General features: G+C 45.7%; 1 protein-coding gene across 1 annotated transcript in view; it reads left to right on the forward strand.

Moving 5' to 3' along the window:
• Window positions 1-20,118, forward strand: part of LOC118382633 (dynein axonemal heavy chain 5) — a 150,217-nt gene that overhangs the window by 36,944 nt on the left and 93,155 nt on the right. The window contains 28 exon segments of the mRNA XM_052518232.1: window positions 1,451-1,629; window positions 1,879-2,066; window positions 2,708-2,762; window positions 2,765-2,901; window positions 4,464-4,549; window positions 4,551-4,596; window positions 4,772-4,961; window positions 5,592-5,809; window positions 6,595-6,765; window positions 6,767-6,907; window positions 7,088-7,177; window positions 7,415-7,648; window positions 7,735-7,902; window positions 7,996-8,202; window positions 8,375-8,489; window positions 8,492-8,521; window positions 8,524-8,699; window positions 8,872-9,078; window positions 9,389-9,631; window positions 10,260-10,414; window positions 10,800-11,464; window positions 13,743-14,023; window positions 14,441-14,656; window positions 17,179-17,346; window positions 18,639-18,857; window positions 18,946-19,122; window positions 19,322-19,516; window positions 19,705-19,860. Of these exon segments, the coding sequence (XP_052374192.1) occupies window positions 1,451-1,629; window positions 1,879-2,066; window positions 2,708-2,762; window positions 2,765-2,901; window positions 4,464-4,549; window positions 4,551-4,596; window positions 4,772-4,961; window positions 5,592-5,809; window positions 6,595-6,765; window positions 6,767-6,907; window positions 7,088-7,177; window positions 7,415-7,648; window positions 7,735-7,902; window positions 7,996-8,202; window positions 8,375-8,489; window positions 8,492-8,521; window positions 8,524-8,699; window positions 8,872-9,078; window positions 9,389-9,631; window positions 10,260-10,414; window positions 10,800-11,464; window positions 13,743-14,023; window positions 14,441-14,656; window positions 17,179-17,346; window positions 18,639-18,857; window positions 18,946-19,122; window positions 19,322-19,516; window positions 19,705-19,860 (5,113 nt within the window).

Below are 20,118 nucleotides of genomic sequence, written 5' to 3' on the forward strand. Positions count from 1 at the left end.
AAAGGAACATATGTGAGAAAGCTGTTCATTGACTACAGCTGAGCGTTCAACACCATAGTGCCTACGAAGCTCATCACTAAGCTAAGGACTCTGGAACTAAACACCTCCCTCTGCAACTGGATCCTGGACTTCCTGACGGGCCGCCCCACGTGGTAGAGTAGGCAACAACACGTCTGCCACGTTAATCCTTAACACTGTACTTTGTCCCCTCCTGTATTCCCCCTTCACCCATGACTGCGTAGCCAGACACGACTCCAACACCATCATTAAGTTTGCTGACGACACAACAGTGGTAGGCCTGATCACCGACAATGATGAGATGGCCTATAGGGAGAAGGTCAGAGAACTGGCAGTGTGGTGCCAGGACAACAACCTCTCCCTCAATGTGAGCAAGACAAAGGAGCTGACCGTGGACTACAGGAAAGGCGGGCCGAACAGGCCCCCAGTAACATCAATTGGGCTGTAGTGGAGCGGGTCGAGAGTTTCAAGTTCCTTGGTGTCCACATCACCAACAATCAATCATGGTCCAAACAATCATGGTCCCCTTCAGGAGACTGAAAATATTTGGAATGGGTCCCCAGATCCTCACGACATCCCCGTTGATGTTAATGGGGGCCAGTTCGGCCCGCCTTTTCCTGTAGTCCACGATCAGCTCCTTTGTCTTGCTCATATTGAGGGAGAGGTTGTTGTCCTGGCACCACATTGCCAGTTCGTTGACCTTTTCCCTATAGGGAGAAGTTCGGCTGCACCATCGAGTGGATCCTGACCGGTTACATCACTGCCTGGTATGGCAACTGCTCTGCATCTGACCGTAAGGCGCTACAGAGGGTAGTGCGTACGGCCCACTACATCACTGGGGCCAAGCTTCCTGCCATCCAGGACCTATACAATAGGCAGTGTCAGGGGAAAGACCATAAAATTGTCAGAGACTCCAGTCACCCAAGTTACAGACTGTTTTCTCGCTTTCTCCGGCAAGCGGTACCGGAGCACCAAGTCTAAGACAAAAAGGCTCCTCAACAGCTTCTACCCCCAAGCTATTAGACTGCTGAACAATTAATAAAATCGCCACCGGACGATTTACATTGACCCCCCCCCTCCCTTTTGTACATTGCTGAAACTCGCTGTTTATTATCTATGCATAGTCACTTCACTCCCACCTACATGTACAAATTACCTCAACTAACCTGCTCCCTCACACACTGACTCGGTACCGGTGCCCCCTATATATAGCGTCGTTATTCTTATTGTGTTACTTTTTATTATTACTTTTTATTTTAGTCTGGTAAATATTTTCGTAACTCTTCTTGAAATGCACTGTTGGGTTAAGGACTTATAAGTAAGCATTTCACAGTAAAGTCTACACTTGTAGTATTCTGCGCATGTGACTAATGAAGTTTGATTTGATTTGATCATCAGCACAATGATGACTGACATGTTCGGACTCCACTAGGTGTTACATCACCCTGTCCCAGGCCCTGGGTATGAGTATGGGCGGAGCCCCGGCAGGGCCGGCTGGTACAGGTAAGACCGAGACCACCAAAGACATGGGCCGTTGCCTGGGGAAGTACGTTGTCGTCTTCAACTGCTCTGACCAGATGGACTATAGAGGGCTAGGACGAATCTATAAAGGTACTAAAGCTTGTCCATGGGGAGATAACATGGAAAGGTCTCTGACTTGACAATTAATCAAAGCTAAATATGATCTGTCAATACTCATAAAACATTGCTATGAATGTTGCTCTGACACACATAAAGAGGTTATGAGGGTTTTACTAAATGTGTCACAAAGACATATGTACAGTACGGCCCCTTTAAATGAAGCATTTCCTAAAAAATAACCACCAAAGGGTATAAACGGAGAGCAAACATTATCTGCAGGTTTGGCTCAGTCAGGTGCATGGGGCTGCTTTGATGAGTTCAACCGCATCGAGCTCCCTGTCCTGTCAGTAGCAGCCCAGCAGATCTATATAGTGTTGCAGTGCAAAAAGAACAAGAAGACACAGTTTATCTTCACGGATGGCGACTTGGTGGAAATGGACAGAGAGTTTGGCATCTTCCTAACCATGGTGAGAGAATATCACATTTCACATTTTCACTAACATTGTGCTACATTGCATGTAAGGTTCAAATACCAACTGTGAAAGGAAGATTTACTAGACATTATTTAGTGTGGTTTGCACACTCTTTTATTTGTAAAAAAATAAATCACCCCAATTTCGATCTTGTCTCATCGCTGCAACTTCCCAACATGCTCGGGAGGTGAAGGTCGAGTCATGCATCGTCCGAAACATGACCCGCCAAACCCCACTTATTAATACCTGCCCGCAACCGGAAGCCAGCCGCACCAATGTGTAGGAGAAAACACTGTTCACCTGACGACCGAGGTCAGCCTGCAGGCCCCCGGCCCGCCACAAGGAGTTGCTAGAGCGCGATGAGCCAAGTAAAGGCCCCCTGCCAAGCCCTCCCTAACCCGGGCAACGCTGGGCCAATTGTGAGGCGACTTATGGGACTTCCGTTCACGACCAGTTGTGATACAGCCAGGGATTGAACCGGGGTTTGTAGTGATGCCTCTCGCACTGCCTTAGACAGTGCCTTAGACTGCTGCACCACTCGGGGAGGCCCCTTGGTTAACTTAATCCCTTCTTGAGTCAATTGTCAATGTTATGTCTCCTATTAACTCTGTTCTACTGGTCTTCTCAAACGACAGAACCCTGGATATGCTGGCCGCCAGGAGCTTCCGGAGAACCTGAAGATCCAGTTTCGTCTGTGGCCATGATGGTTCCAGACAGAGCCATCATCATGAGGGTGAAGCTAGCCAGTGCTGGTTTCCGTGACAACCAAGTCCTCAGCCGCAAGTTCTACACCCTGTACAAGCTGTGTGAAGAGCAGCTCTCCAAGCAGGTAACATCAAGGTGGTTGGTTTCTCAAATGACTGCCTCGCCTGGTTCACCAACTACTTCTCAGACAGAGTTCAGTGTGTCAAATCGGAGGGCATGTTGTCTGGACCTCTGGCAGTCTCTATGTGTGTGCCACAGGGTTCAATTCTCAGCCGACTCTCTTCTCTGTACACATCAATGATGTGCCGCTCTTGCTGCTGGTGATTCTCTGATCCACCTCTACGCAGACGACACCATTCTGTATACTTCTGGCCCTTCTTTGGACACTGTGTTAACTAACCTCCAGACGAGCTTCAAAGCCATACAACTCTCCTTCCCGTGGCCTCCAACTGCTCTTAAATGCTAGTAAAACTAAATGCATGTTCTTCAACCGATCACTGCCCGCATCTGCCCGCCCGTCCAGCATCACTACTCTGGGACGGTTCTGACTTAGAATATGTGGACAACTACAAATACCTAGGTGTCTGGTTAGACTGTAAACTCTCCTTCCAGACTCACATTAAGCATCTCCAATCCAAAATGAAATCTAGAATCTGCTTCCTATTTCGCAACAAAAACATCCTTCACTCATGCTGCCAACATACCCTTGTAAAACTGACCATCCTACCGATCCGCGATGTCATTTACAAAATAGCCTCCAACACTCTACTCAGCAAATTGGATGCAGTCTATCACAGTGCCATCCGTTTTGTCACCAAAGCCCCATATACTACTCACCACTGTGACCTGTATGCGCTCGTTGGCTGGCCCTCCCTTCATATTCGTCGCTAAACCCACTGGCTCCAGGTCATCTATAAGTCTTTGCTAGGTAAAGCCCCGCCTTATCTCAGCTCCCTGGTCACCATAGCAGCACCCACCCGTATGGCGCACTCCAGCAGGTATATTTTACTGGTCACCCCAAAAGCCAATTCCTACTTTGGCCGCCTTTCCTTACAGTTCTCTGCTGCTAATGACTGGAACGAACTGCAAAAATCACTGAAGCTGGAGATTCATATCTCCCTCATTAACTTTAAGCACTAGCGGTCAGAACAGCTCACAGATCACTTCACCTGTACATAGCCCATCTGTAAAATAGCCCATCCAACTATCTCATCCCCATATTGTTATTTATTTATTTTTTGTCCTTTGCACCCCAGTATCTCTACTTGCACATTCATCTTCTGCACATCTATTACTACAGTGTTTAATTGCTATATTGTAATTATTTTGCCACTATGGCCTATTATGGCCTATTTATTGCCTTACCTCCTTAGTCCTACCTCATTTGCACACACTGTATATAGACTTTTTCTATTGTATTATTGACTGTATGTTTGTTTATTCCATGTGAAAAATGGTGTTGTTTGTGTCGCACTGTTTTACTTTATCTTGGCCAGGTCGCATTTGTAAATGAGAACTTGTTCTCAACTAGCCTACCTGGTTAAATAAAGTGAAATAAAAATTAAATTAAGGTCAAAAAGGTCACAGTAGCACCATAGACGGTACACACTTGTAATCCATCCTCATCAAGAACTTTGGTCACCAGCCAGATTGATTATAATCGTCTCCTCTCACATGCTCTTCAAGGTCCACTATGACTTTGGGCTAAGGAACATCTTGTCAGTGTTGAGGACACTGGGTTCAGTGAAGAGGTCCAACCCCACTGAGCCAGAAAACGGTAGTGATGCGAGTGCTGCGCGACATGAACCTCTCCAAACTGGTACAGTCAAGTTTTCTTCTACCCTACAATCCAAGTGGTACTTCACCTCTATCCTTCACACTGAAACTAGAAGTATCTGAATTTGTGTCATCCTCAATGATTTTATGAATTTACATGAATGATTTACATTTTTTATTGTTAAAAAAATTATCAAAATCCCTGGGTCTCTGACCAGGTGGATGAGGACGAGCCTCTGTTCATGAGTCTGATCAACGACCTCTTCCCTGGGATCATTCTGGACAAAGCAGGCTACCCCGACCTGGAGGCTGCCATCCACTCCCAGACCCAGCAGGCTGGCCTCATACCTCACCAGCCCTGGGTCCTCAAACTGGTTCAGCTCTACGAGACCCAGCGGGTTCGCCACGGTCAGTCAACGTGCACTCAAACCTTCTGTTTTAAAGCTGTAGTGGAGATGGTTTGGTGTTCACCACGGTCAGTCAACGTGCACTCAAACCTTCTGTTTTAAAGCTGTAGTGGAGATGGTTTGGTGTTCACCACGGTCAGTCAACGTGCACTCAAACCTTCTGTTTTAAAGCTGTAGTGGAGATGGTTTGCTGTTCGCCACGGTCAGTCAACGTGCACTCAAACCTTCTGTTTTAAAGCTGTAGTGGAGATGGTTTGGTGTTAAAGCTGTAGTGGAGATGGTTTCAGTTGATTCTTCACTACAGGGTTTGGCAACTCCTGTCCTGGAGGGCCGAAACCATTCTGTTTTTTTTCTTCTACCAGTTAGTTAATTGCACTCACCTGGTGTCCCAGGTCTAAATCCATCTCTGATTAGGAGGACATAATAAAAACCTGCCATTTTATGGTCTTGGAGCTGGCTATCCCTGCTTTACCACAGCCCTATATTGTAAAGCATGCAGTAGACTAATGCATGTCATAACACGTGCCATAAGCAGTTGTAACAGATTTGCTCTACACACTGATATTCCTCTGCAGACCACAGCCCCTTCTCTTCCTCTCATTCTATGTTAATCTCATTCTCTTGCCTGTAGGTATGATGACACTAGGCCCCAGTGGAGCTGGAAAAACCACCTGCATCCACACACTGATGAGGGCCATGTTAGATTGTGGCACCCCTCACCGAGAGATGAGGATGAACCCCAAGGCCATTACTGCCTCCCAGATGTTTGGTACCCTGGATGTAGCCACCAACGACTGGACTGATGGGGTCTTCTCAACCCTGTGGAGGAAAACGCTTAAAGCCAAGAAGGTCAGCAAGGTCCATAGAGTTGGGATGGAAGGGTAGTGCATTCAGTATGCTGTTCTAGTTACAGTGTGCTCCAAGGTATTGGGACAGTGACACATTGTTTGTCCTTTTGGCTCTGTACTCCAGCACTTTTGATTTGAAATGATACAGTGAGGACTACGAGGTTAAAGTGCACACTGTCAGCTTTAATTTGAGGTATTTTCATCCATATCCGACGAACCATTTAGAAATTACAGAACATTTAGTCCCCCCGTTTAGTCCCCCCACATAGTCCCCCCATTTTAGGGGACCAATAGTATTGGGACAAATTCACTTATGTGTATCAAAGTAGTCAAAAATGAAGTATTTGATCCCATATTTATAGCACGCAATGACTACATCAAGCTTGTGACTCTACAAAATTGTTGGATGCATTTACTGTTTTTTGTTTTGGTTGTGTTTCAGATTATTTTGTGCCAATAGAAATGGATGGGACATAATGTGTTGTCTCATTTAGGAGGCACTTTTATTGTAAAAAAGAATATGTTTCTAAACCATGATTGTGATGAGTGAGAAACCTTTGACGCTCACTGTAGTTAGGTGTACTGGGAAGTTAAAGGGGCAGTGCAGTCCAAAAACAAATTGGATCGCCCTCCTCTGCCAATAACAGCTATTCAGGTTACATATCCCTCCCATGAGGCTCCTCCAATTAGGCCCCTCACAATTATTTATGAGTTATCACTATCTAAGCCAGATGGTTGTCGTACTAGTTCTCATTTTTATTCTATTTAACTGTTTCTCTTCCCAAGGGGGAGCACATCTGGATCGTGCTGGACGGCCCTGTGGACGCCATCTGGATTGAAAACCTCAACTCAGTCCTGGACGACAACAAGACCCTGACCCTGGCTAATGGCGACCGCATCCCTATGGCGCCTAACTGTAAGGTGGTGTTTGAGCCCCACAACATCGACAACGCCTCCCCCGGCCACAGTGTCCCGCAACGGCATGGTGTTCATGAGCTCCTCTGTGCTGGACTGGAAGCCTATCCTTCAGGCCTGGCTCCAGAGGGTGCCACCACAGCAGGCAGAGGTTCTCCTGGGCTGCTTCCATAGTGTTTTCCAGGTCTGTCTGAATATCATACTGTACTTCCATTCTCTTTCCCTAATGTAGGGTCAAACCCAGAAAGAGACACAAACACATGCAGTATGGAGGCATACACACACTTTGCTGACATGTGTTCCCGAGAATAATCCTCTGTGGTCTTCCTGAATCTGCTGAGTCTCTACCTTATTCCCTGTGCAGGATCTGATCAACTTTGTCTTCACTGCTGTGTCTCCCAAAATGCCCATCCTGGAGTGTATGTACATCAAGCAGACCATTGACCTTCTGCAGGTAAGCAGAATAGCAACACTAAAATCCTGTAAAAGACACACTTGAAATTCAAATATTTTACCTATTTATTCTTAGAAATATATGTAATTTGAATCAAACTGAACTAGTCATAATACCTCCCACATTCTATTATGACAATAACATTGAATTCAATAGACATGTCCAACCCAATGGCTGAAGTGTTGAACATATCAAACTTATTTAAAAGGCAAAGCTCAATGTGGAACCTTTTTCCAGGGTCTACTTCCTGCAGTGGAGGAAAAGCAGTCTCAGGGGGATGTATCAAGGCTCTTTGTGTTTGCTGTCATGTGGTCAGTGGGGGCTCTGCTGGAGCTGGAGGACAGATCCAAGATGGAGGCCTTCTTAGAGGCACACCCTGCCACTCTGGACCTGCCCCAGACCCAAGGAGACCAGACCATCTTTGAGTTCATGGTCAATGAACGTGGCCAGTGGGAGCACTGGTCCAAGAAGGTATGGCTTGTGCTGTTGCTGTTAATTGATCAATCAATCACTCCACTAATCCTTACTTTCTCTCTGCATGATGATGTCACCTCCAGGTGCCAGAGTACAAGTATCCCACAGACTCTGTCCCAGGCTACTCATCTATCCTGGTGCCCAACGTGGACAACGTGAGGACAGACTTCCTGATGCAGACCATCATGAAACAAGGCAAAGCCGTGTTGCTCATCGGGGAACAGGGGACTGCTAAGACTGTCATGATCAAGGTCTGAGATTTGTGAATGTAGATGTGAGTTTTATGACTATCTATGACCATAATACCTCTTTATAGGATCTCAATCCTAGTCATTCCATTGCAGGGCTATACTAGTAAGTTTGATCCTGAAACTCAGCTGAGCAAGAGCTTAAACTTCTCCTCGGCCACCCTGCCCAGTATGTTCCAGAGGACCATAGAGAGCTACATTGACAAGAGGATGGGCTCCACCTACGGGCCGCCGGCAGGCAAGAAGATGACTGTGTTTGTGGATGACATCAACATGCCCGTTATCAACGAGTGGGGTGACCAGGTTAGTGCCGTTTTGTAACATGAATCCAGTTGTTAATTTTGATCGTAACTATCAATATGAACCTGGCTTTATTTACACTTTACCAAAATATTGTATTATTTCTCTTAATAAATTGTAATCTCCCTGTCTCTTGCATACAGAAAACCAATGAGATTGTGTGTCCATCCAACAGATAACCAATGAGATAGTGCGTCAGCTGATGGAGCAGGGTGGTTTCTACAGCCTGGAGAGACCAGGGGAGTTCACCAGTGTGGTAGATGTCCAGCTAGTAGCGGCCATGATCCACCCGGGGGTGGGCGCAACGACGTGCCTCAGCGCCTCAGAGGCAGTTCAGCACCTTCAACTGCACTCTGCCCTCCAATTCCTCCATCGACAAGATCTTTCGTACTGTGGCACAGGGCTACTTCTGCCCCGAGAGGGGCTTCCCTGAGGTGTGCACCCTGGCCAGCGCCCTGGTGCCCACCACTAGGAGGGTGTGGCAAGCTGTCAAAGCCAAGGTACAGTACTGTGACATACCTAACACAGCCAGAGGAGGATGGAGGGAGTCTGGTTCTTCTTGAGATGAGTTTTTCCTTGCCACTGTGCTGCTGCTTGTGCTTCAGGGTGTGTAGGCCGTGTTGCAAGAAAATGAATGATTAATTAATCCATCCATTTATGTGACCTCCTCAGATGCTGCCCTCCCCAGCCAAGTTCCACTACATCTTCAACCTACGAGACCTCAGTCGTATCTGGCAGGGTATTCTAACGGTGAGGACCGAGGTGTGCCAGGGGCCAGAGGTGCTGGCTTCACTCTTCCACCACGAGTGTACCCGGGTCATTGCTGACCGTTTCGTTGACCACAAGGACAGACAGAGCTTTGACAGCATGCTGGAGAAGGTGGGTATGGAGTGTGGATTCTGGTCATATATTCTCTGTTATGCGGTTTGAATTGGTGTCCTGTTCTCAACAGGTGTAACTTTATAAAAGATGGACACATAGCTATGCATTTGAATATCACATTTTATAATTATAGATTTTTTAAAATTGGCTTAGTTTCGTTATAGAATAACAAGTGTTTTGATTTCATATTTTACTTTTAATAACACTACATCTTTCTCGCTATATTTCTGAAAGCATATTTATAAAGAAAGCATAGTTAAACAAATTATCAAACTGGTTACCAACCACAGAGAGCTGTCTCCCTTAGGTTACAGTGGAGGAGCATGGAACAGCCATGATAGAGCACCCCCAATGGGAGGCCTACTTTGTGGACTTCCTGAAGGATGCCCCCGAGACCACAGGGGAGGAGCCGGAGGACATGGAGCTGGAGGCCCCCAAGGTCTATGAACCCATCCCGTCCTTCCAGGCCCTGTCGGAGCGCCTCGCCACATTCCAACTGCAGTACAACGAGGCAGTCAGAGGCAGTGCCATGGACCTGGTCTTCTTCGAGGTAAAAGCAAACTACAGTATTAGCCCTTTCACACTACCGAAACGAGCCAAGCAATACATCAGTGACCTGGTTACACTGTACAGCACGGTTCTGGTTGGCTTGACAGTGTGAAAAGGATAACAGTGAATTGAGCGTTCTATTCTAAATTATAAACTGGGTGGTTCGAGCACTGAATGCTGATTGGCTGACAGCTGTGGTGTATCAGACTGTATACCACGGGTATGACAAAATATGTATTTTACTGCTATAATTGCATTGGTAACCAGTTTATAACAGCAATAAGGCACCCCTGGGGTTTGTGGTATATGGCCAATATACCACAGCTAAGGGCTGTATCCAGGCACTCCGCTTTGAGTTGTACATAAAACAAGCCCTTTGCCGTGGTATATTGGCCATCTACCACAAACCCCCGAGGTGCCTTATTGCTTAAGTATTCCATATCGTGGGATTTACCAGTTGGCATACTCCCCTATCTTCTGGCAGCTTCTGGTAGCCATTGTCATTATTGACTGACACGTTAGTACACACAAATACACTACTATGTTTTCACTCAACAACATGTAGTAGTATCCTGCTGTAGCTCTGTATTCCTATTGGCTGATGCTCCTTCTCTTTATCGCCGGTGCAGGATGCCATGATCCACCTGATGAAGATCAGTCGTATCGTCCGCACCCCTCAAGGGAACGCCCTCTTGGTGGGGGTGGGTGGCTCAGGGAAGCAGAGCCTCACCCGCCTGGCCTCTTTCATCGCTGGATACCAGAGCTTTCAAATCATCCTGACCAGGTCGGCCTTCTAGATACTAGCCTAATCATCATCATAAAGACACCCAAACCCTAATCATCATCATAAAGACATCCTAACCAGTGGTTCCCAACCCTGGCCTGGATCCTGTGGTCTGTACTCTGTATTCAGTTACAGAGAGATTGGGTTAATAATCACATAATTGATCATCACAGATCTAATTCATGGATAATCACAGGTAAATTAATTGATAATCACAGATCTAAATAGATCAGTGGAGCATGCGGTAAACCATATACCTTTTCGATAGGCTAATAACAGTAGCATAGTAGATTTTAGAAGATGAAATAGTGGATTATCGTTTGATTGAATCTTGTTAACTGGAGTTGGTGTGAAGAAAATTCTGTTTATCTCATTCATTCGACAGGACGTACAACACCAACAACCTCATGGAGGACCTGAAGTCGTTGTACCGCATCGCCGGACAAAAGGGCAAAGGGGTCACCTTCATCTTCACCGACAACGACATCAAGGAGGAGTCCTTCCTGGAGTACATGAACAATGTGCTGGCCTCGGGCGAAGTCTCCAACCTGTTCGCCCGTGACGAAGTCGATGAAATCACCCAGGACCTCATCCCAGCCATGAAACGCGAGCACCCTCGCCACCCACCTACCGCCGAAAACCTCTACGACTACTTCCTGTCGCGTGTGAGGAGCAACCTGCACGTGGTGTTGTGCTTCTCGCCGGTGGGGGAGAAGTTCCGAACAAGAGCCCTCAAGTTCCCAGGTCTGATATCGGGCTGTACTATTGACTGGTTCCAGCGTTGGCCACGGGACGCACTAGTGGCAGTCGCACATCACTTTCTGTCCCAGTATACGTTCCAATGCTCTGAGGAAGTTAAGCAGAGTGTAGTCCACACCATGGGGACCTTTCAGGACCTGGTGGCTGAGAAGTGCACAGAGTACTTTGAACGGTTCCGCCGTCAGACCTACGTCACTCCCAGGTCCTACCTGTCCTTCATCGACGGCTATAAGATCATCTACTCAGAGAAGATCGCTCAAGTGGGCATGCTTGCTGAGCGCATGAAAACAGGTAAGGTAAAACTATTCAAAAACAAATATATGTGTTATGTTTTATTGTCTCACACACCGGATAGGTGCAGGGAAATGTGTTGCTTTACAGGGTCATCCATAGTACTACGGCACCACTGGAGCAAAGCTGGAGACATTGTAACAAGTGCATTGTTGCACTGACAGACAGTATTCATTTATTATAAGTGACTGGCTATAATGTCTTGTTTATCGCCATTAATCAAATCAAATTTCAAATCAAATCAAATGTATTTATATAGCCCTTATTACATCAGCTGATATATCAAAGTGCTGTACAGAAACCCAGCCTAAAACCCCAAACAGCAAGCAATGCAGGTGTAGAGGCACGGTGGCTAGGAAAAACTCCCTAGAAAGGCCATAACCTAGGAAGAAACCTAGAGAGGAACCAGGCTATGAGGGGTGGCCAGTCCTCTTCTGGCTGTGCCGGGTGGAGATTATAACATGGCCAAGATGTTCAAATGTTCATAAATGACCAGCATGGTCAAATAATAGTAATCGCAGTGAACAGGTCAGGGTTCCATAGCCGCAGGCAGAACAGTTGAAACTGGAGCAGCAGCATGACCAGGTTGACTGGGGACAACAAGGAGTCATCATACAAAGTCCTCTGAGAGACAGAAAGAAAGAAAGAAAGAAAGAAAGAAAGAAAGAAAGAAAGAAAGAAAGAAATAAAGAAAGAAAGAGAAAGAAAGAAAGAAAGGAAGGAATGAATGAATGAAGGAAGGAAGGAAGGAAGGAAGGAAGGAAGGAAGGAAGGAAGGAAGGAAGGAAGGAAGAAAGGAAGAAAGGAAGGAAGGAAGGAAGGAAGGAAGGAAGGAAGGAAGGAAGGAAGGAAGGAAGGAAAGAGAGACAGAGAATTAATGAGAGCATACTTAAATTCACACAGGACACCGGATAAGACAGGAGAAATACTCCAGATATAACAGACTGACCCTAGCCCCCTGACACATAAACTACTGCAGCATAAATACTAGAGGCTGAGACAGGAGGGGTCAGGAGACACTGTGGCCCCATCCGATGATACCCCCGGACAGGGCCAAACAGGCAGGATATAACCCCACCCACTTTGCCAAAGCACAGCCCCCAAAACACTAGAGGGATATCTTCAACCACCAACTTACCATCCTGAGACAAGGCAGAGTATAGCCCACAAAGATCACTGCCACGGCACAACCCAAGGGGGGGCACCAACCCAGACAGGAAGACCACGTCAGTGACTCAACCCACTCATGTGACGCACCCCTCCTAGGGACGGCATGGAAGAGCATCAGTAAGCAGTGACTCAGCCCCTGTAATCGGGTTAGAGGCCTTTCCGTTCACCTTCACACTCCTGGGCCAGACTACACTCAATCATAGGACCTACTGAAGAGATGAGTCTTCAATGAAGACTTAAAGGTTGAGACCGAGTCTGCATCTCTCACATGGGTAGACAGACCATTCTATAAAAATGGATCTCTATAGGAGAAAGCCCTGCCTCCAGCTGTTTGCTTAGAAATTCTAGGGACAATTAGGAGGCCTGCGTCTTGTGACCGTAGCGTACGTGTAGGTATGTACGGCAGGACCAAATCAGAAAGATAGGTAGGAGCAAGCCATTGTAATGCTTTGTAGGTTAGCAGTAAAACCTTGAAATCAGCCCTTGCCTTAACATGAAGCCAGTGTAGGGAGGCTAGCACCAGAGTAATATGATAAAAAATGTTGGTCCTAGTCAGGATTCTAGCAGCCGTATTTAACACTAACTGAAGTTTATTTTGTGCTTTATCCGAGTAGCCGGAAAGGAGAGCATTGCAGTAGTCTAACCTAGAAGTAACAAAAGCATGGATTAATTTTTCTGCATCATTTTTGGGCAGAAAATATCAGATTTTTGCAATGTTACGTAAATACTGAGGTCCTTCACAGTTATATTTGAGACGACTGTACAACCATCAAGATTAATTGTCAGATTCAACAGATCTCTTTGTTTCTTGGTACCTAGAGCAAGCATCTCTGTTTTGTCTGAGTTTAAAAGTAGAAAGTTTGCAGCCATCCACTTCCTTATGTCTGAAACACAGGCTTCCAGCGAGGGCAATTTTGGGGCTTCACCATGTTTCATTGAAATGTACAGATGTGTGTCATGTGCATAGCAATGAAAATTAACATTATGTTTTCTAATGACATCCCCAAGAGGTAAATGTAGTGAAAACAATTGTGGTCCTAAAACAGAAACTTGAGGAACACCGATTAAAGCTCTTTTTCACCACCTGACACAATCTCACTCTCCCCAGGCCTGGCCAAGCTGATGGAGGCAGAGCAATCTGTGAGCCAGCTGTCCAAGGAGCTGGCTGTTAAGGAACAGGAGCTGGAGGTGGCCTCCAAGAAGGCTGATGGCGTCTTGCAGGAGGTAACAGCCAAGGCCCAGGCGGCCGAGAAGGTCAAGATGCAGGTTCAGAAAGTGAAGGACAAGGCTCAGGCCATCGTGGATGAGATTGAAGCCGATAAGAAAGTGGCCGAGAGGAAGCTAGAGGCAGCCAAGCCTGCATTAGCAGCCGCGGAGACCGCATTGCAGGTGAGAATAGGATTTGCTACATTGTTGAGTTTGCTTTTTCTGTCCATCGTATCAGTCTAAGTACAGTAATGATCCCGCACCATTAGTGCAGTAATGATCCCGCACCATTAGTACAGTAATGATCCCACACCATTATTGCAGTAATGATCTTGCACCATTAGTATAGTAGTGATTCTGCACCATTAGTATAGTAGTGATTCTGCACCATTAGTATAGTAGTGATTCTGCACCATTAGTATAGTAGTGATCCTGCACCATTAGTACAGTAGTGATCCCTCACCATTTGTACAGTATAAATCCCGCATCATTATGTGGCCACCAACCCCAAGCTAATTGAGTGTTTCAGAAAGTGACGAAAATGAAAACCATTTGAAAAGGGAAATCAGAATTATTTTTTCAGTGTCCTGTTTTCCCCAGACCATCAAGCCTGCGGACATCGCCACAGTGAGGAAACTGGGCAAGCCCCCACACCTGATCATGCGCATCATGGACGCCGTGCTGCTGCTGTTCCAGCGCAGGGTGGACCCTGTCACCCAGGACCCAGAGAGACCCTGCCCCCGGCCCTCGTGGAGCGAGGCCCTCAAACTAATGCAGCAGTCTGGCTTCGTCAGCATGCTGGTCAACTTTAGTAAGGTAAGCCATATTAATGGGTGAAGAGGTTCCAAGATGTATGGGCATATTTAATCAGTCTTAAATTATCAAATTCACCTTGTCCAAGTGCATTCTCGAGTGGTTAGTCTTAAGACACATAGGCTTACACCAGTGGTCACCAACCTCAAGATCACTTTCGCAGTCAAAAAGCAGCTGAGATCTACAGCTCATATGTTGTTTTATTTTTATTTTACCCCTTTTTCTCCCCAATTTCGTGTTATCCAATTGTTGTAGTAGCTACTATCTTGTCTCATCGCTACAACTCCCGTACGGGCTCGGGAGAGACGAAGGTTGAAAGTCATGCGTCTTCCGATACACAACTCAACCAAGCCGCACTGCTTCTTAACACAGTGCGCATCCAACCCGGAAGCCAGCCGCACCGGAGGAAACACTGTGCACCTGGCCGCCTTGGCTAGCGCACACAATTGTGCGTCGCCCCACGGACCTCCCGGTCGCGGCCGGTTACGACAGAGCCTGGGCGCGAACCTAGGGACTCTGATGGCACAGCTGGCGCTGCAGTACTGCGCCACCCGGGAGGCAGCTCATATGTTTTTTAACGTTAGCCTCACACAAACAGTTTTGTAGGAATGAGGTTTGGACAGTAGGCCTAATACATTATCACAGCATATTGGCTATATGATTGTCCTGCCAATATTGTTAATCGGACCATATTATATTTCAAAACTCGAGGTTTGATAACAAAATAGATCAGTTGGTTTAGCACTGTTGAGGCAATGTGGAGAATGAATTGAAATCATTAGCTTTTTTATTTTACTGGACTGATGGTACCTACATCTGATGGTCAACAAGGTAAAATCAAAACATCAATTATCTTCAGGTCGAAAAGTCGGAGCTCTAGAAAGATTCCAGCGTTTCCGACTTGGAATTCAGTTGGATGACTGTTCAAAACGATTTTTCCCAACCATCTCTCACGGTCCCTGCTCTCTCCTTCCTTTCCTCCGGTGAGACTGACCTGAGATAGGGGACACCGTCTTCCACCTGATGGCCAAACTTGAGTCGCACCGCATCTGCTTCATGCACAAATTCAAGTTTTGCCAGCAGCAGACAATGATTGATAATGTCAAAGGCCAGACTGAAGTCTAACAAAACATCCCCCACAATCGTTTTATTATCAATTTCTCTCAACCAATCTTCAGGCATTTGAATTTTTCAATTCCTCATCTACACATGGGGATTTAACTGTTTTTACAGTCATTTTCTTAATGGGTGCATGCTTATTAGAAACTGGAATAAGCAGTTTCATAAATGTGTCAAGTGCAGTCTCTGTTTGCTCGTCATTGCACACCACGGACCAATAGATATTCTTACATCAACAACATAGGAATCACTACAAAACTTCTTGCATGACCTCTTATACACTATAATAGGCCCAGCCTTTGTAACTTTGGTTTTCCTAGATATGGCTACTATATTGTGATCACTACATCCGATGGATCTGGATACTGCTTTCAAGCAAATTTCTGCAGCATTAGAAAATATATGATCAATACATGTTGATGATTTCATTCCTGGGCTGTTTGTAGCTACCCTAGTAGGTTGGCTGACAACCTGAACCAGGTTGCAGGCACTGGTTACAGTTTGAAACTTTTTCTTGAGTGGGCAGCTTGATTAAAGCTGTCCGTCTGAGACGTGTTAACCCTATGGGGACTGTCTAAAATGTCTCACCTACAGTATAGCTAACAGGTTTCAAAGTAAAGCCCCTTCTCAGATCATTACTAGCCTAGGTTATAAATACAACTCTGTCATTCACCGTCTATCAGTATTTGTGGCTTCAATACAGCACTTTCATTCACTGTCTATAGCAGCTCTAGATGTTTTTTTCCCCCAACTGTCTGCACTCATCTGACTGACACACACACACACACACACACACACACACACACACACACACACACACACACACACACACACACACACACACACACACACACACACACACACACACACACACACACACACACACACACACACGCTTACTTAGGAGGGGATTAGGAAAGCTGTCCAGGCAGTGAAATATGGACGCCAAGGGATAGCCCCCGCATAGTGACTGTGTGGCAGTGTGAAATAGAAACAGAGGTGCCAGTGAAGTCAAGGAACCTGATATCACAGCCCTTTGTCCCATAAACACTGAGAGAAACATGGTGTTTTTGGAGTTGTGAAACAGAATGCCATCTGAAATGACTGACTGACCTTCTTCTGTCCAATCTGTCATGAGCCTTTTAATAGATGTTCATCAAATGAACTAATTGGCCAGATAGCCCACTTACCTGGTGCCCCTGATTTAAAAGAGAGACTGAACATCAGAATTACAGTTTTCCATTCTTCCTTCCCTGAAGTTGAATATCCCTGTAATAGAACATGTAATTACATGTAATTACAACATAACGAATGTCAGATTCCAGTTTTCTGTACTTTCCATTACGACTTATGCCCCCACATCACTTCCAATGAATTTGTTTCCTCTTGCACTCTCACGTCACCAGGATTCTATCACTGAGGAGGTAGTGGAGCTGTTGGCACCATACCTGGACATGGAGGACTACAACCTGGAGGCAGCCAAGAGGATCTGTGGTAACGTGGCTGGCCTCTGCTCCTGGACTGAAGCTATGAAGGACTTCTTTTCCATTAACAAAGAGGTCCTCCCTTTGAAGGTACACTACCCAACAACCATGGACCCTTCTTTGAAGGGAATATACTGTATACTTAGGTACCAAAAGTAGGTTGAGAAAGCTTTGACCCTGGTCTTTAACATTGTGTTGGCCCACTGACCCAAAGCCTAGGCATTAGTTCAGGGAGTTAACACAATTATGTACACTACTGTTCAGAAGTTTGGGGTCAACTACAAATGTCCTTGTTTTTGAAAGAAAAGCAAAAAAATGTGTCCATTTTTTATTTTACCATTATTTAACTAGGCAAGTCAGTTAAGAACAAATTCTTATTTTCAATGACAGCCTAGGAACAGTGGGTTAACTGCCTGTTCAGGGGCAGGACGACAGATGACCTTGTCAGCTCTTGGATTTGAACTTGCAACCTTCTGGTTACTAGTCCAACGCTTTAACCACTAGGCTACCCTGCCACCCCATTAAAATAACATCAAATTGATCAGAAATACAGTGTAGAAATGTTAATATTGTAAATGACTATTGTAGCCGTAAATGCCAGATTTAAAAAAAAAAATGGAATATCTACATAGGCGTACAGTTGTGCACCGGGGCCTCCCACTCCTCTTTATATTCTGGGTAGAGCCAGTTTGCGCTGTTCTGTGAAGGGAGTAGTACACAGCATTGAACGAGATCTTCAGTTTCTTGGCAATTTCTCGCAAGAAATAGCCTTCATTTCTCAGAACAAGAATAGACCGACGAGTTTCAGAAGAAAGTTCTTTGTTTCTGGCCGTTTGAGTCTGTTATCGAACCCACAAATGCTGATGCTCCATATACTCAATTAGTCTAAAGCAGTTTTACTGCTTCTTTAATCAGAACAACAGTTTTGATCTGTGCTAACATTTTTGAAAAATGTTTTTCCAATGATCAATTAGCCTTTTAAAATGATAAACTTGGATTAGCTAACACAACGTGACATTGAAACACAGGAGTGATGGTTGCTGATAATGGGCCTCTGTACGCCTATCTAGATATTCCATTAAAAATCAGCTGTTTCCAGCAACAATAGTCATTTACGACATTAACAATGATTTATTTACTGTATTTCTGATCAATTTGATGTTATTTGTATGGGGGAAAAAAATTCTAAGTGACCTCACATTACACTTCACCCCCCCTTGACTGGCTGGGTAAAAACCCAGGTCTTCTGCACACTACTGTGCAAGTCTGTGTTAGCCCACTGAGTTACATACAGCCTAGTCATTAGCTCAGGGAGCTAACGCAAGTTCTCAGTTCTCAAACAAGGTTACTCACCAAACCAATTATTTTAAATATGTCCCCAGGCCAACCTGACCCTGCAGGAGGCCCGACTTGGTGTGGCCCAGGGGGAGTTGTCCCGGGCCCAGGAGCAGCTAGACGCTAAGCAGCGGGAGCTGGATGAGGTGCAGGCGCTCTATGACGCCGCCATGAGGGAGAAGCAGACCCTAATGGACGACGCCACGGTCTGCCGACGCAAGATGGCCAACGCCACCGCACTAATCGACGGGCTTGGTGGTGAGAAGGTGAGGAGCTTTAGCCAACTCCTCAAACTGTCATGCCATATTGTTGTTGACATCTCCATGCGTCTATCTTGTTGTGTTTGTCTGTCAGATCCGCTGGACCGAGAGCAGCGCCCTGTTCCAGACTCAGATCAGACACCTGGTTGGGGACGTGTTGCTGGCTACTGGCTTTCTGTCCTACGCTGGTCCCTTTAACCAGGAATATCGCAACCTACTGCTACAGCTCTGGAGAAAGGAGATGAGCAGCCACCACATCCCCTACAGTGATGTAAGACTCAGCTACACTCTTCACTGTTCTTGTCCCATTTGTCCATATAGATACAAGGTCTTAACTTTGTAACAATGATGTTAGTACATAGTCACTACATTTGATATTATCATTGGACAAAATGATCACATTGAACTTATTAGTTGTGCTGTTTGAGACCATACTGGAATTGACCTTGAATTGACCATAACTGCTGTAGGAGCTGAATGTGATCAGTATGCTGGTGGACAATGCCACTGTGGGGGAGTGGAACCTTCAGGGCCTACCCAATGACGACCTGTCCATCCAGAACGGCATTATCGTCACCAAGGCCTCACGCTACCCCCTCCTCATCGACCCACAAGGCCAGGGAAAGATCTGGATCAAGAACCGTGAGAAGGATAGGGAGCTAGAGGTAACGAGGACCGAGTAGCTACAGTTATCTTACCCATAAAAAGTCAATCTGTATGAGATAAATGTCTGGAGAAACACATTTATTTAATCCAAATGAACTTGACCCTACCTGTTTTGTATAAAACAATACAAATAAACCATGAAGTGAACATAGGTTTTTATTACCATCTCTGTTACTGACTGTTTCAGGTGACATGTTTGAACCACAAGTACTTCCGCTCCCACCTGGAGGACAGCATGTCTCTGGGCCGCCCCCTACTGATTGAGGACGTAGGAGAGGAGCTAGACCCTGCCCTGGACAACATTCTGGAGAAGAACTTCATCAAGTCTGGCTCCACGTATAAAGTAATATATTGCTTTTTGTCATCAATGTAGATGTATGGTGTTTGTGCTGTCTTGGAGTTAAACGTCTTGGAGTCATGTTTGTGCTTGCACAGCTGATAGTTTGCAAATACTATTTGATAAATAATTATAATAGTGCCTGGAAAACTGTAATTTTTTCTCTAGTTTCGACCCCCTTTTGTTTTATTAAGCTCTATGGGGGATATGAACGTAATCGTTTTTAATATTGGCTCCAAGATGCCTGTGCTATGACAAGAAGCC

Source organism: Oncorhynchus keta, chromosome 4 (assembly GCF_023373465.1).
Source record: "Oncorhynchus keta strain PuntledgeMale-10-30-2019 chromosome 4, Oket_V2, whole genome shotgun sequence".
Taxonomy (NCBI): Eukaryota; Metazoa; Chordata; class Actinopteri; order Salmoniformes; family Salmonidae; genus Oncorhynchus; species Oncorhynchus keta.